Source organism: Centropristis striata, chromosome 4, assembly GCF_030273125.1.
Source record: "Centropristis striata isolate RG_2023a ecotype Rhode Island chromosome 4, C.striata_1.0, whole genome shotgun sequence".
NCBI classification, from domain to species: domain Eukaryota; kingdom Metazoa; phylum Chordata; class Actinopteri; order Perciformes; family Serranidae; genus Centropristis; species Centropristis striata.
In genome coordinates, this window is record NC_081520.1 from 42,851,018 (window position 1) to 42,867,851 (window position 16,834).

The following is a 16,834-nucleotide window of genomic DNA, read 5'->3' on the forward strand; positions in this document are numbered from 1 at the left end:
TGTACACAGATACACAAACTCACAAAAATCACTTTTAGGTGCCTCAAATTCCTTTGGGGACAAAAATCTATGAAAGTAATTTTAACATGTATGTTTGCTATGTTTAGTTATGAGAATATTCAACCTTCAAATTCAGTCTCAACACTGTTCCTGAGTAGCTCTTGACATATCTAAAGAAATGCATTAACTTACTCTTATTTAACTTATTCAATATAAACGAAAACAACTGAAGGACGATGGCTAAACTAATGGCCAACCCTTGCCATACTAACAAGTTTTATATTGACAGGACTATCCCCGTGCCTAGCCACAACAGTTGGGTTTCAACAAAATTCTGTAGGAAACACCTTGTTCTAAATAAGATCTAGACTGAATATATTAGCCACATTGGCACCACAATCAAATCTGCATGAAAATAAATCACCCAACAAAATAAGGTATGCTGTCAAAATGTGTTTTACTAACACAATGCATGAACATCATGTACCAGAGCCCAACAGAGGAAATGGAAAGTCTTCTAAAATTACAGATTTTCCATAGGAGTCAAGAACTTGGCTGACAGTGACAGACTGACAGTACAGTCGTTAGTTGACTACGAAGCTCAGAGCAACAATTTCTGTGGCATACAACATATTAATGCCATTAGAAACATACTAATGGCTACATAATTGGCCATTTAAGTAACAGGAAGGGCCAGTCTCAAAGTGCTACTATTCTGTAAACCGAAACAGGTTCAAATAACAGGTATGCTTCAACTTACAGTATACATCAAACAAGTATACTTTACCAGGGTACACTTTAACAACAGAAGAGTTCAAGATTTTGTCCATTAGCTCAGTAACAAGCTGAGTCTATTACTTCCAAAAGAGAAATATGAACTTAACAATGATCTGAAAAGCAACATAAAATGTTCTTATTGTTTAGCACAAGCCTTTCTCTTCAAGGCAGTGATTCGATTTCTGACGTAATTTTTTACACCAGTCCAGTTGCGGTCTCTCAGTGCATAGGGCTCTGCATTGATACACCGAAGACAGTCAATCTTCTGCGGTACCTTGCAAGCGTGTATGAAGCGCATCATGTGTCTTTCAACAGCACGCACCTCACTGTCATCCCACTTACGTTTAGAGTTATCTCTATCTGTAAAGAAAAGAGAAAAGGGGATGTCAAGTTACCCTTCTGTCAGTACCAATGTTAAATGTGCAAGGACAACAGAGGTCAAGTGACAAACAATGGAAGACCATAAATAGTTGGTTAGTTACAAGTTAAGAGTTTTAAAACGAAAAGGCATCATAGTTTGTGATTTTAAATTACATGTAAATTAATTTAAACTTATCTGAGGATAATATGAATGAGTTATGTTAACTACTTTTACTAATTATCCAATACTACAACCTGCTATAGGACTGCTACAGCATGTACTGACTGAGTACAGTGCAGATTCTGTCATCATACCCAACTTTGGGGTTTGACTGGATACATTACTGTCACTTAGTACAAAACATGAATCCTATCTGAATTTTACCTTGATTGAGAGTGGCATCAGAAGAAGTGGGGAGAAGGGCAGATGTCACCTCTGCCTCATGATCGTCTTCAGCTGTGGTGTCCGTGGCTGAGTTGGCGGTGGCAGGCTCATCCTCATCACTTGATACGTCTGGTTCTTGTGAACACTCAACTCTTTCTGAAGTGACAATGTAAGAAAACCAAAAAAAAAAAACCCTTAGGAATAGTAGCCTTAAGATTAAAACTCAGAATGGACTTCCTGCATTACTTAAATTACACATTTACACAAGTAGTTTTGTATATTAATATTATAGATAACATGATTATACACATTTGCCAATGAGGAAAAATACAGAGCAGTGATGATGCATTTCTCATGAGACAATAGCCATGGCTTACATCTAACCTTAATATAATTGTACTAATATACACACATCCATACCTTCAGGGTCAATCTCAATGTCGTCAAGGGCTTGACCTTTATACTTTGAGAGGGTCCCCTTCTCCACCGCCAAAAGCACTTTGCTCATTTTGGCGAGCTGTAGTGTTCCCTGTGGCAGGCGGTAATACTGCCTGTGCACACGAATGTCGTGACCCAGAAAGTCTGCAAGTTGGTCTGATTCATTTTCTTGAAGATTGAGTACCTGTGACATTGTAGCGATGTGCTTTCGCAGCCTTGTTGATGTTAAGACCTCTGGATTTTTAGCACCACTCTCCCTTGCAAACTTTTGGATGCATTCTCCCCCTCTGTAAGCAGACAAAGCACCTGGTCTAGCAAACATGTAAAAGTTCTCTTTGAGGACTCCACACAACTCACGAGTTTGAGCTAGGAGCTCCATGGCTGAGAGCATTGATGGCTTTAGCAGCACAGGGACTGCTCTTCCTCGTTTTCCCCGGATTTCGACTCTGGTGAAGAAATCACACATCTTCTTCTCAAGAGGGGTGAGACAGGCCTCCATGTCCTTGTTGAGTTCTGACTTTTTCCTCGCCATGAAAGTGGCAAACTCCATCCTGGACACCTCTCCTTCTCTTCTTCTGTTGAAAATGATCACCTGTGCCAACGTCACTTTGGCAAGTGTTGCATAGCTGTTTGCAGAGGGAGAGAGTTTCATCATTTTTTCAGCAACATCTTTAACCTTCTCCATGTGAGAGTCCAAACATTTGACGTCTTCAGTGAAAGGTAAAATTGGAGGTGCATTCCACTTCAGCTCTTTCATAGTGGTTGTTGCGCCTCTGGTTATCAGTGCCTTCCATCTGAAACTTTTAATGGTCTTGAATTCACGAGCATATTCCACCAGGGTGTTGTCTCTGTTGACTGTGGACAAATTATCAGTCTCTACTAGCTCGCAAAGTACACCCAGACTGTGGCCAACTTTTAGGGCTAAGGAAGGTGTGAGAAATGTGTTGTTCTCTGGGTTGTACCCAGCCAACTCTTTCACTGCAGATATCACACTGCTGAAGTTGGATGGGTAGATGAGTTCCTCTGCTTTCCGAATAGAAGTTTTCTTCTGAGCAACTACTAACAGTCGCCCAAGTTCTCGAAGTCTTTGTCTTATTAAGTCATGTCTGTTCTTTCTTGACCCGTTTAGATCAAAGAGGTGTTGTCCAAACTGCAGTAGAAGTTTGTCATTTTGGATCGTCCGAGTGACCTCATCATAGGTCATGCAGGAAATCACACTCTTCAAGCCCTCACTAATCTCATGAACAACAGCAGTTTTAAGGGCACATTTGGATCGAACTCGCTGCTTCCCAGTCCTGGATTCATCATCGGTTTCTCCCCGGGCTGGACAGATTTTCATGTGCTTCCACAGAGTCCTCTTGGCATAGAGTCCTTGACAATGAAAACAATGAATAAAATCAAAAGCAGATCTAGCTTTTCGAGGTCTGTAGCAGGCCTGGAGCTCTCCAGCTCCCTTACTTACAACACAAGCATTATAGGCAAAGTTTCCACGCCGTCTCAGAATATTTAACGCATTGCGTCTCTCTTTTGAGTTCTTCGGATATAGAAATGCTCTGGCAACCTCTTCTACATTTCCGTGCACAGCTTCCAGGTGTCGTGCAATTTTTGAAAAAGGCTTGAGGCAATAGAGACAGTAGTTTCTTTTGTTATATACTCGACGACTTTGAGACTTTGAGGGAGGGAATACTTTGATTGAGTCCGAAAGATGTTGGATTCTGCTTTTCTTTGGAGTGTTCGAGTTGCTCTTCTCCGAATGAGGAGATGACCTCTTTCTCTTCCTTGGAGTGTTGGAGTTCCTTTTCTTAGGGCTGTCCGTGGTGGGTTTTTTTACGGGAGTTTCAGAATCAATGGCTTGGCTTGTTGAAGATAAAAGGGGATATCGTAGAGACAGCAGAGGCTTTTTTGCAACTGGATAGAGTTCTATGTCCTCATCAAGCTCAGAGGAACTTCCTTCAGAGTCCGGAGCGTAGTCTGAGTCATTATAGTCTGTGTTATCGGATGAATCAGGGGATTTTTCCTTATACCTAGGGGCCTTGAGGAAACAAAAATGCAAAGGTTGTTGCACTGTGTTGATGGACTGCACTTTTATTACATAAACTTTCTCTCTTTTAGCTGTATATGGGAAAAATAAGGCACATTTACCAAATTTTATTCAAATAAAAGAGATAATTCACACATCAAATTGTACACTACTGTTATGACTCAGGGTGCAACAGTACAGGTGTTGATCCTGCACCAACTGAATATAGACATCATGGTCTGATGTACATATTCATACAACGAATACACTTGGCTGTCAAATGGCAAGAGAATTTGTGAGATTGTTACCATTCTGAACCATACTCCTCACGAGTAAACTGCAGTAATGTGCCTCAAAGCTGTTTTCCAGCCATTTTTAACGTAAAAAGCAAAAGATGACACAATAAATGAATACAAAGAAGACGACACTGTTGCACTATCGCTAATTCACAAGAGACAGTGGAGCTGGAGGACCCACCCACTGCTTTCAAATCAGCTCTAAGGGAAAGGGTGCTGGGCTGGCATTGTTCGACAGTTATTTCTGAGTGGAAACATGTCAAACATGCTAACACATAGACAGCATCACTAACGTGTCAAACACTGGAACAAGGTCATAAATAAATAATGAACAATATTCCTGCCATTTTTAGGGTAGATTCTAGATGTGAAAGGAGGCAGGGCCAAAGGAACTTACAACTTAACTTAAATTACATTTATGTTTGTTTTTGTTTTGTAAATCAGCCCTGCATAAAAATCTGACATATGCGAGTGTGTATGTTCATTGCTTAATGCATTCCCAAACAAGGTGAAGTAGCTACTTCTCTTGTCTCTTCTTTTTGAAGACTTTAGGTTTGCCATATTTAAATCAATGATCATCAGTTGATAGTTAATGCAGGGCTTAAATAATTTACATTTTCCATGGTTTTAGCTAAGTTTGGTATCAGCCTCTATAATCCGAAGTCATTTGCTTGCTCTTGTTATTGTATTTAAAAGGCAATTTATTTAATAAAACATTTCTGAGATTTTGTGCTTTGTTTTATTGTCTTTTAAATCAAATTTAAAAAATCAAATTTTTAAGTAGGTCGAAAAGAATAACTGCACTACTGTCAGTTAAAAATTGTTGAACCAAACTCATTCTAAACCGTGATGTTTTTTATAAATGATGCCAAATGATAACACTGATGTTATCCATGTTGTGGAAAACTGCTGAAAACCAAATAACAAGCTAATGTTACAATGCAGTAGTGTCACCTTTGTTGTTGCTGCTGCTGGCTCTCCACTGTCCACTAGATCACTGGCCATTGTTGATTCATCCGTCGATGAAGAGTCTGATGAGGCTAGTGTCTAAAAAGACAAACCAAACATTCTATTTGCAATATTCAAATTCAGTTTGACTTTACAAAAAGGCAGATGAATAGCAACCCTTTCAATGCTATAATAATGCTCGATTAATTAAGAACATGTGAGTGATTATAAACATGGCCCCCAGTCTAATGTGAACATACTTGAATACCATCATGCTCCTCCTCAATGGCATCATCCAAGGGAGATTGTGAAGTCAGCTGAGGAAAAGATGTGAGAAAAAATGAGAAATCATCTAAAGCAAACATGATACTCTGTTCAAGTACAATAACAAAACTTTCAGTAATATTAAACCAATTGTTATTAAAATAAACATTTTGATAATGCCTTATTCTCACTAATGTCTAAAAGTAAGCAAGTCATAAAAGAAGGCACAGTATCCTGTCTCTTAAATTCTGTATTTCTATAGCTGTACATAGCTATAAACATGCATTACATTGAAGTGAGGAAGCTGCATTACATTTACAGCCATGGTTTGCAAAACCATGCATCTGCTGGCAGATGGAAAATAAAGTGCACTAGAAATAAATAAATTAAGAAACATAAAGTATTCATCTAAACATTCCACAAATCTTGTGCTGGTAATTTCTTTAAATAGTTGTCCTAATTTCAATATTTTGTGCCAGAGTAGGGCTGGGCAATAAAACGATATCCATATCACCCAGCCCTATGCCAGAGGTATTTTGCCAATTTGGAATTGGGGCCTGAAAATAAAAATGTTACCAGTTGACAGACAAAAGTTTTAATTTCAGATGTTTTTTCTATCACTGCTTATGCATGTTCACAGGTGCAATTCATGAGTACAATTTGGACTTATGGCTGCTGTAAATCATATATTCTTATCAAAAGTGTTGAATAGTTCCAATAGTCATCAGTATTATAGAGTGTTTGGTCAGTAAACCATGTATCTCTCTCTCTCTTTCTACGCAGAAAAAAAAGGAAAAAAATGTTCTGGAATCCCATCGCACTTAAACCAATCAAGACTGAGAACTCATAAGGAGGCAGTCTGGTTTCCTTGCTGAAGCCACAGAAAGCAGGATCCTCCTGTTCTGTGTCTCATTTATAAAACATTGCACAGGATCCATACTAAAAGAGCATGTGCGCCCAAAAAACGTAAATGACATGCCCTAAAAAGAAAAGTAATCAGATTTTTAAAACGGTGCCTATACATACTGGCACTCAATGTTCTCTTTATTTTAACAGTCCAGCTGAAATTGTGTGCACGTGGATCAGCCTCATATTTTGCCCTCTACACACCCAAATTAAATTGGTCAAAACATTCAAATGGTCCAACTGAGGGGAAGACAAAGAAAATAAATCTCTGTATTTTTAGGCTCTACACTGATATACATTTGGTATTATTGAGTACTTAATTTTTAATTGTAGGTCAAAGCCATATCTGAGATTACTTTTGCCAAGATTACTTTTAATGAAAACAGACTGATCAAAATAAAATGCAAATGGCTGCCTTCCCTGTCCCTGGCAAATATATAAACCGGTTTGCAGTGACTCTCCTAGTAATACACATGAGGAAAAGAGTTGGGCAGACAGCAATGTTCACATTACTCACAAGAGCATCCAGTTCTGCCGGTTTCTGAGCCTGCCGTGCACGCTTTAACAGAATCGTGGTATGTTGTCTATCTTTAGCATTTCGCTGCTCCTCTGCAATTTTATGTCGATTGAAGCATTCCTCATGGTGCCTTCTCAGTTTTGCCATTCGACACTATGAGGACAGCAATTAAATTAGATAAGACCTTGTTGAGCAAAGCAAATATTACCTGGAAACACAACACTTAACAGTCAAAAATGTGCAATAATGTAATAGCAATTACATTGAAAGATGAAAAGTGGCTGGTATTTGCCCCTGGACTGCTGCTGTTGCAGTTGATCTTATCTTCCATTGGAGATGTATCCACAGGACCAGATAACAGCTAAAACACAAAAAGCATGTGTGCATGTGAGTGAGCACTCTTTGACCAATGTATCAAATCTTAGACCCTATGCACTATATGAAGGAAAAAAAACTGGTGGTTTTAGGTTGACAACATAAATTGGTATGGGTTTGGCTCTAGAATATTGTACTATATTGTGGTTATGCATTGCAATGTTTTGTTGGGGTGTTCAAATTTATTCGAACGAATTACAGGTAATTTTAAATTTGTTCAAACTTGATTTGTTGATAAACTCACAGCCCTAGTAAGAACACATATAGTGGAATAATCAAAGGTCGATATAAACCCACTTAATAAAACAAGAGCCTTTGATCTTCATTTTCAAAAATGAACCTATTTAGTGGGCTTTATGTCACATCTGGTAACATTTTAACTACTTAGTGTTAACAAGAGACGTTCAAGCAAGTTAAACTTAGTTTAGTTTGTCAGATTACCAATACCGTCTCATCCCTGAGGGATTAAGTAGTCTATGCAGTAATGTGGCTCCTACCTGAGGTCTGTCACTCTCATCCACAGTCTGCTTCCAGACTTCAGGTGATGATTTCTGCTGGAAACAGAAACAGGATACAATTTAAGAAACCAACAAGACTTAAAGTTTGAACTTAAGTGTGTGAGGATGTAGGTGGCTCCATTTATGTCACGTCTGGGAACATTTTAACTGCTCAGTGTTATGAGACGTTCAAGCAAGTTAAACTTAGTTTAGTTTGTCAGTCTAGACATACTTTTGGGGTCGTTCAAAACACACACACTTGCTGACCAAACCCAACTGGGGACGTCCGTTAGATGAAACCTTTAGACACCAGTTTGTCAGTCTAGACATACTTTTGGGGTCGTTCAAAACACACACACTTGCTGACCAAAACCAATTGGGGACGTCCGTTAGATGAAACCTTTAGACACCAGTTTGTCAGTCTAGACATACTTGTAGTGTGGTAATTGACAGACAGAGTCCATCCCAACAGCAGACACACAGACATGAGAAGTACTTATGGACACAGACTACTTGGGCTACCATAAGAGAAGTGCTGGGAGGTAACTCATGCTCACTGACCCACTATATACAACACAGATTACCAATACCGTCTCATCCCTGAGGGATTAAGTAGTCTATGCAGTAATGTGGCTCCTACCTGAGGTCTGTCACTCTCATCCACAGTCTGCTTCCAGACTTCAGGTGATGATTTCTGCTGGAAACACAAACAGGATACAATTTAAGAAACCAACAAGACTTAAAGTTTGAACTTAAGTGTGTGAGGATGTAGGTGGCTCCATTTATGTCACGTCTGGGAACATTTTAACTGCTCAGTGTTATGAGACGTTCAAGCAAGTTAAACTTAGTTTAGTTTGTCAGTCTAGACATACTTTTGGGGTCGTTCAAAACACACACACTTGCTGACCAAACCCAATTGGGGACGTCCGTTACATGAAACCTTTAGACACCAGTTTGTCAGTCTAGACATACTTTTGGGGTCGTTCAAAACACAAACACTTGCTGACCAAAACCAATTGGGGACGTCCGTTAGACGAAACCTTTAGACACCAGTTTGTCAGTCTAGACATACTTGTAGTGTGGTAACTGACAGACAGAGTCCATCCCAACAGCAGACACACAGACATGAGAAGTACTTATGGACACAGACTACTTGGGCTGCCATAAGAGAAGTACTGGGAGGTAATTCATGCTCACTGACCCACTATATACAACACAGATTACCAATACCGTCTCATCCCTGAGGGATTAAGTAGTCTATGCAGTAATGTGGCTCCTACCTGAGGTCTGTCACTCTCATCCACAGTCTGCTTCCAGACTTCAGGTGATGATTTCTGCTGGAAACACAAACAGGATACAATTTAAGAAACCAACAAGACTTAAAGTTTGAACTTAAGTGTGTGAGGATGTAGGTGGCTCCATTTATGTCACGTCTGGGAACATTTTAACTGCTCAGTGTTATGAGACGTTCAAGCAAGTTAAACTTAGTTTAGTTTGTCAGTCTAGACATACTTTTGGGGTCGTTCAAAACACACACACTTGCTGACCAAACCCAATTGGGGACGTCCGTTACATGAAACCTTTAGACACCAGTTTGTCAGTCTAGACATACTTTTGGGGTCGTTCAAAACACAAACACTTGCTGACCAAAACCAATTGGGGACGTCCGTTAGACGAAACCTTTAGACACCAGTTTGTCAGTCTAGACATACTTGTAGTGTGGTAACTGACAGACAGAGTCCATCCCAACAGCAGACACACAGACATGAGAAGTACTTATGGACACAGACTACTTGGGCTGCCATAAGAGAAGTACTGGGAGGTAATTCATGCTCACTGACCCACTATATACAACACAGATTACCAATACCGTCTCATCCCTGAGGGATTAAGTAGTCTATGCAGTAATGTGGCTCCTACCTGAGGTCTGTCACTCTCATCCACAGTCTGCTTCCAGACTTCAGGTGATGATTTCTGCTGGAAACACAAACAGGATACAATTTAAGAAACCAACAAGACTTAAAGTTTGAACTTAAGTGTGTGAGGATGTAGGTGGCTCCATTTATGTCACGTCTGGGAACATTTTAACTGCTCAGTGTTATGAGACGTTCAAGCAAGTGAAACTTAGTTTAGTTTGTCAGTCTAGACATACTTTTGGGGTCGTTCAAAACACACACACTTGCTGACCAAACCCAATTGGGGACGTCCGTTAGATGAAACCTTTAGACACCAGTTTGTCAGTCTAGACATACTTTTGGGGTCGTTCAAAACACACACACTTGCTGACCAAAACCAATTGGGGACGTCCGTTAGATGAAACCTTTAGACACCAGTTTGTCAGTCTAGACATACTTGTAGTGTGGTAACTGACAGACAGAGTCCATCCCAACAGCAGACACACAGACATGAGAAGTACTTATGGACACAGACTACTTGGGCTGCCATAAGAGAAGTACTGGGAGGTAATTCATGCTCACTGACCCACTATATACAACACAGATTACCAATACCGTCTCATCCCTGAGGGATTAAGTAGTCTATGCAGTAATGCGGCTCCTACCTGAGGTCTGTCACTCTCATCCACAGTCTGCTTCCAGACTTCAGGTGATGATTTCTGCTGGAAACACAAACAGGATACAATTTAAGAAACCAACAAGACTTAAAGTTTGAACTTAAGTGTGTGAGGATGTAGGTGGCTCCATTTATGTCACGTCTGGGAACATTTTAACTGCTCAGTGTTATGAGACGTTCAAGCAAGTGAAACTTAGTTTAGTTTGTCAGGCTAGACATACTTTTGGGGTCGTTCAAAACACACACACTTGCTGACCAAAACCAATTGGGGACGTCCGTTAGATGAAACCTTTAGACACCAGTTTGTCAGTCTAGACATACTTGTAGTGTGGTAACTGACAGACAGAGTCCATCCCAACAGCAGACACACAGACATGAGAAGTACTTATGGACACAGACTACTTGGGCTGCCATAAGAGAAGTGCTGGGAGGTAATTCATACTCACTGACCCACTATATACAACACAGATTACCAATACCGTCTCATCCCTGAGGGATTAAGTAGTCTATGCAGTAATGTGGCTCCTACCTGAGGTCTGTCACTCTCATCCACAGTCTGCTTCCAGACTTCAGGTGATGATTTCTGCTGGAAACACAAACAGGATACAATTTAAGAAACCAACAAGACTTAAAGTTTGAACTTAAGTGTGTGAGGATGTAGGTGGCTCCATTTATGTCACGTCTGGGAACATTTTAACTGCTCAGTGTTATGAGACGTTCAAGCAAGTTAAATTCATGCAAGGCTTTAAGGCATCAAAAGCTGGATACCACCCAACTCTAGGATACATCATGGAAAGGCACGTTACATTCATACTCAAACAACCAAAATAAATGGCATCACAATTTAACTCAAATGCTGGTGTACCTGTTTGCGCCAAGGCCAGTCTGCATCGCCGTAGTTGTATGTTACTTCTTCACCTGGGGTAATGTCTTTTATAGCAAACAAGCATAGGTGTGGCATCCCAACAATATCAATAGTTTTCATCTTGCAGTTAGGCTTTCGGTTGTCATCGTTCACCAGCCTTCCAAGCGACTTGTCTTCAACTGATGCATCAAGACTTAAGAAAAAGAACAATAAAGTTGAGACCAAAAGTTGCTAACTTGGTTTGTATACAGTGTTCAGCATAGTAAGACAGTTAAAAAAAACGTAAAATTTGGATAAAGAAAGACTGGAGAGAAGGGAAAGTTTAATTCAACAGCTGAGCAAGCCACTGAAGTATGACATGAACCTCGTGCTGGGCGCTGCGATTTTCTCAGTTTTACCATCAACTGGTGTTTTTTTTCGAGAAGGATTATTGTAGAGATGAAAGCATCACAATATCTGTTACTGGGGCTGATTAAATGAAGATTTACACTATATTTCAATTTTCGGGTCAAAGACGAGACGTCTCAATTTCAGGGTCCGAAGCATATTTATTATGTAATAAATAAATAAACATTTTAAAACACTACATTATGTTCTCCAACTCACTCCTCTTTACTTACTTATATCATTACCTATTGTAAGAAATAAACATTTAAGGAGCTATGGTGCTCAAAAGTACCAAAATGTCCTTCCTGAGTAACGTCCGGGCTTAAATCTAACTATAAAAATTTGACAAAATGGCAAAAAAAATTAAGAAATGTATACATAATCTACTTGGGCATAATTGTGGTGTTGTTTGCAATAATACCTACTAATACAGTAACAACCCAAGGCTTTTTTACATTTTTACACAAGTAATACTTTTGTCCGCATTTTTGGATTTCCCTAATGTCCTCACTGGGTAACAGACATTGAAATTCCACCATTACCCATAAAGCATTTCTGTAGTCATTTGACCAGCTACATCATAATCAAGAAGACTCTGATGCACCCAGACAACTTCTTGAAAGGTCAATAAGTCTCTCTTTAAATGCTGATATTTGGACCTTTTTGGTCACTGGTGTATGATGTCCTAAAATCATGTGTCTTTCTGGATAACGCTTATAAAACATATGCTGGTTTTATTATTTAAAAAATGGCTTTTCCATGTGAAATCTATCATTGATGTGATGAAGACTACGTTATGTTTTAGTTATCTAGGCCATTGTTTGGCCAAGTTTTGGCGGGAAAATAGCTTATTTGTCCTCCCTGGATGACAATAGGTCCTCCCTGGATAACGAAGATCTTCTGTTACCCAGGACATGTCCTCTGTTATCCACAATGGACATGTTGATGAATATAGTATTTTATTTCGTATTTTGTCAGTTTTTAAGCATCAAGTTGATATTGTAATATTATATTAATAATAGACTTATGTGTGTCTGATATTTTATGATGTTTAGTTGTATTTTTTCTTCAATTCATGATAGAAACAGTTAAGATTTCCTTCTTCTTCCAAGTTTGAACTATGAACATGTCCACATATTTCATACTACATGAACACTTTATACAGTACATCCCTACATACATCAGGTCCTACTCTTTCTGAAAATTTATGAATTTACATAGTGAGATCCTCAGTTTTGAGTTATGAAGATTTGTTTGGAGCCTAGCATTAAAATTAATGTTAGGCCTCATTTGTGATCATTCAAAAGGCAGAGTCGTTAACCCCCCGCACACAATTTATGAAATGCCAGCAAAATTAATTTATGAAATGCCTACATTTAACCCTCATACCGTCCTCAAGGGTCAAATTGACTCCATCTCTTTCTTTCTTTCTCTTTCCTTCTTTCTTTCTTTCTCGACCTGACTTGTCTTCTGTTAAACGGTCAGTTCTGTTTTTGAAATTGAGATTGAAAAATTATTTTTCAAATATTTAACAGTTCTCAGTGTCTCTCCCTTTGTACTATGTATGACTGTTGAAAAGATATATTCATGAGTCGTGAAAAACTTTGAAATCTTGCAGTACGTCATTCCTGGATAACAACATGTCACTCCGGGTAACAGTGATGCAGTGAAGTAATCTAACCTAAAATGTAATATTATCTTACACAATCAGGTTTTCTTGAGTTGAGGATACAATGACAAATATTTTTGCCTTTACTGTAAAGTATTCTAATACATTTTCCAGTTTTTTTCTCTTTTTGGCATGAAAGATTGTACGATCAAGAGCACCTAGTAAGCCCATTCCAGTATAACTAACCAAATATATCGCAAACATTTTTGATAAAACTATGTTTTTCTGAGCAGTAATTGTTTGTTTAACTCTAAAAATTGATATCTATTAACTTTTATAAGCTAACAATGGTAGAAATTTGAATTATTTTAAAATCCATTCCCGTTACCCAGGAAGGACATTTTTCATACATTTTGCATACAATCCACAAAAAATACGCAAATTTTATTCTTAAAGTTATTCTCTGTTGTTGAGTTGTATACAGAACAGTCTAATAAACATAGAAAGAGCTTAAATAGGCATTTTTAGACACTGTCATATATTTTCACATTTTAAATCCTTATTCGTCTTTGACCCTTTCACCTGACAAAATGTACTTTATTTTAGAGTGAATATCCATTTTACATGAGGCCAGTGAAGACACAGAACTCTAGAATCCAAGTGCTCGTGAAGTAACCATGTTTAACCATCAAATGTCTCATTTGAGTTTTCCTGGGTAGAAAACTGTACAGATAAGGGCTGGGCGATATGGCCTAATAATAATATCATGATAATTTCAGGCATTATCACGATACACCATATATACCTCAATACTTTAAAAGCTCCTCTAAAGCATTTCAAGAATGTGTCATTCGCACCTTTTGATGCATACAATGACACCAGTATGATGGTTCAAGTCGTCCCTGCAACATTTCTCCACATTAAACGTTCCTGTTTGTAATATATTCCATCAGTGGTTTCTGTGGATTTTTAAAATGTAATTTGCATGGAAAAAGGGGGAAAACTGCCCATGTCATGCATTCCTATGGATTACACCTGCAAGGAAGGGCATATTCACTCTTACTTACCAATAATTTTTCCCTTTCCACTGAAAATCAAACAGGAACACTGCTTCTGTGTCATCATAGTGCCTCAAAGAAAGGGGGACGTCCTGTTTGAGAAGTTTGCCACGGTATTCAAGCACAAAATCTCCTATTCTGAAAGCCTCAGTAGCAAAAACACCCCGACCTTTAAAATAAGGAAAAATAAAACACCATATCAATATTTTTCATCTACTACAGCAGCATGCCATATTTTAAATCAGAATCTACTGTTCTGGGAGCTATAGCAAAGCTGTGCAACAATATTGTGTTAGATGGTGGGCCATCAGCAAAGTCTGTGTGTGCCTTGGAAGTTTTCAAAACCACAGAGTATTACTAAATTCACAATTATATAACAAGTAATGAATGGAAGTGTGGACATTTTTTTGATTACAAGATGCATCATAATGCAGACATGAAGACTCTGCATAGAGACAGGGACCTTGTAGCAAGAAAAAAATACAGGGTGTGCAGCAGCATTGGGTGGAGTTATTTCTCTGAGCATCTGATTCATTACATGTATGTACAGAAACTTTAACCAAATATTACCAAAATGGCTCAAAAATACTGCATAATCCAGCTCTCCCAATCCACATAGACTTATTAACAAAGTTACCTTAATAAATGAGATATGCATCAGATGCAGTGTTGACTTAACAATAATAGAAAAACATTAGATAAATCAAAAATACAAAAACTAACCTTTGTGCAGATTGATAAAACGCTCTTCGAGTCCAGCCTTATCAATTTTCAGCTGAATGTGTTGCTCTGCATCTTGTTGTGGAGTGACTCGTTTCTTCTTCCTCACTCTCTCCATTGAACTTCCAATGTTAGCCATCCTACCTGTTGGAGAGAATACTTATCTATGAGACTCACTAAGATCAGATTCTCAGTTAACTAACATTAGTTTCATACATGTTTGGACATAATTTTGTATTGATACCATACCTAAACACTAAAGCAGACTATCAACCCTCATAATAAAAACCTCTTAAAAAGCAAATGCAATGTGAAGGTCATTAAAGTATTAACCCTTTTCTATCAAACACATTGCTTATTTATATTATACACACAAGATGGATATATTAAAGTTATTTATAGATCCCCTTTAAAATCTGACAATGTACAGTCCTGGAACACAATTTCAATTAAATAATTGGAACAATGTGTTTTCATTACAATACACTAAACACATTGGCTTGTAGCAAAGTTTAAACCACAACTGATTGAAAAGCTTAGTTCAAGACCCTTCAAGAAATAACGTTAAATAGCGGATCATTCTTATCACTGCAATCAGCAAAATCTACTCAAAATTCAATAACGCATCCCCTCCTCGAAAGACTGTATAATTAATTTTTTTTTTAATCACAAACTGTAATAACATTCACAGAATAAGGCTCACCAAGACTGGCGCTAATCTGTGCGCTTTTTTTCTCTCCTAACTAAGTAGTGCACCTGTGTCCGAGACTCACTCTGCTAGCTCACTTCACAATTAGCCTGCATAGCTAATGCAGCTATGATATGCTGCATTACCTTTAACTGTCAGGACCAGGATCTTTAATACAAATGGCGACAAAACTCTTTGGCCTTAACTTGCATGCTGCAGTGACAGGTAATCTAACTGCTAAACCCTGCTACGAACTTCAGCACCACAAGCTCCCACTACTTAGCATTAGTTAGCTAACAGCAGGTGTTACGGCCATTAGCGCTCAAGCTTAAATGTCCGGTCATCTGCACCAATTCAACAGAAACTAGGAAGCAGCACTTTTTTTTATTTATTTTTTTACGGATGTCAGTCAATAAACGGCTGGATGTTGGCACACTGCACAAAACCCTGTTGTTTCAATAAAACGTTTTGCTTACCTTAAAACGTTCCTCCTCCGTGGCATCCTGCTGGCAGTCTGTGCAACACTGACCATGGCACATGCGCAGACCTGCCGGGAAGACACGCACGTGCTACCTTTCGGAAGTGGGGGGGGGGGGGGGCGGGGGCGGACTTTACAATGTAGTTTTGCTTATTGGAGGCGGTGTTAATCTTATTTTTGTAGTCGTGTGTGGATTGAATGGTGCATTATATGAGTGTTTTACACTTTAGTCAGTGGTGACTATTTTTTATTGCATAAGTCACAAGAGTACAGACCTTTTAGAAAATAGCTATAAAGATATAATAATAATAATAATAATAATAATAATAATAATAATAATAATAATAATAAACATTATTATTATTATTATTATTAGTAGTAGTAGTAGTAGTAGTAGTATTAAGTTCAACTACACTCACAAATACTGCTCACCCAGTATGCAGTATTGTTTACAATTTTCAGAATACTGAAACTCATCCAGCAGTGCTATATCCTACCCTGTATAGCATGTAGCATATTGATAATTAGGGCCTATGTTATCAGTAGTTTATTAGAACAGTGATTAAAGCAGTCGGCTTGATTTGTAATATAGAAGTCAAGAAAAAATTGTTTCACTTCCATTCACCTTTAGTTAAATCAAGATTACATTATAACAAAAAAGACAACAAAAGATCA

General features: G+C 38.4%; 2 protein-coding genes across 3 annotated transcripts; both read right to left on the minus strand.

Moving 5' to 3' along the window:
- Window positions 1–438: 438 nt before the first annotated feature.
- Window positions 439–8,192, minus strand: LOC131970519 (uncharacterized). Its single transcript, XM_059331936.1, has 8 exons — window positions 7,784–8,192; window positions 7,174–7,272; window positions 6,912–7,064; window positions 5,485–5,541; window positions 5,231–5,323; window positions 1,943–3,992; window positions 1,523–1,678; window positions 439–1,137 (listed from the first exon to the last, which is right to left on the minus strand). Exons 2-8 carry the CDS (start codon window positions 7,240–7,242, stop codon window positions 914–916), a joined length of 2,802 nt encoding a protein of 933 aa, XP_059187919.1. The 5' UTR covers window positions 7,243–7,272; window positions 7,784–8,192; the 3' UTR covers window positions 439–913.
- Window positions 8,193–10,607: 2,415 nt separating this feature from the next.
- Window positions 10,608–15,913, minus strand: LOC131969455 (N-lysine methyltransferase KMT5A-A-like). Of its 2 annotated transcripts, none has more exons than XM_059330461.1 (4): window positions 14,997–15,913; window positions 14,283–14,442; window positions 11,220–11,412; window positions 10,608–10,937 (listed from the first exon to the last, which is right to left on the minus strand). In XM_059330461.1, exons 1-4 carry the CDS (start codon window positions 15,130–15,132, stop codon window positions 10,824–10,826), a joined length of 603 nt encoding a protein of 200 aa, XP_059186444.1. In that variant the 5' UTR covers window positions 15,133–15,913; the 3' UTR covers window positions 10,608–10,823. The 2 variants fall into 2 exon arrangements, with proteins under 2 accessions (XP_059186444.1, XP_059186443.1); XM_059330460.1 differs by having other exon boundaries at window positions 10,608–10,940.
- Window positions 15,914–16,834: the final 921 nt, after the last annotated feature.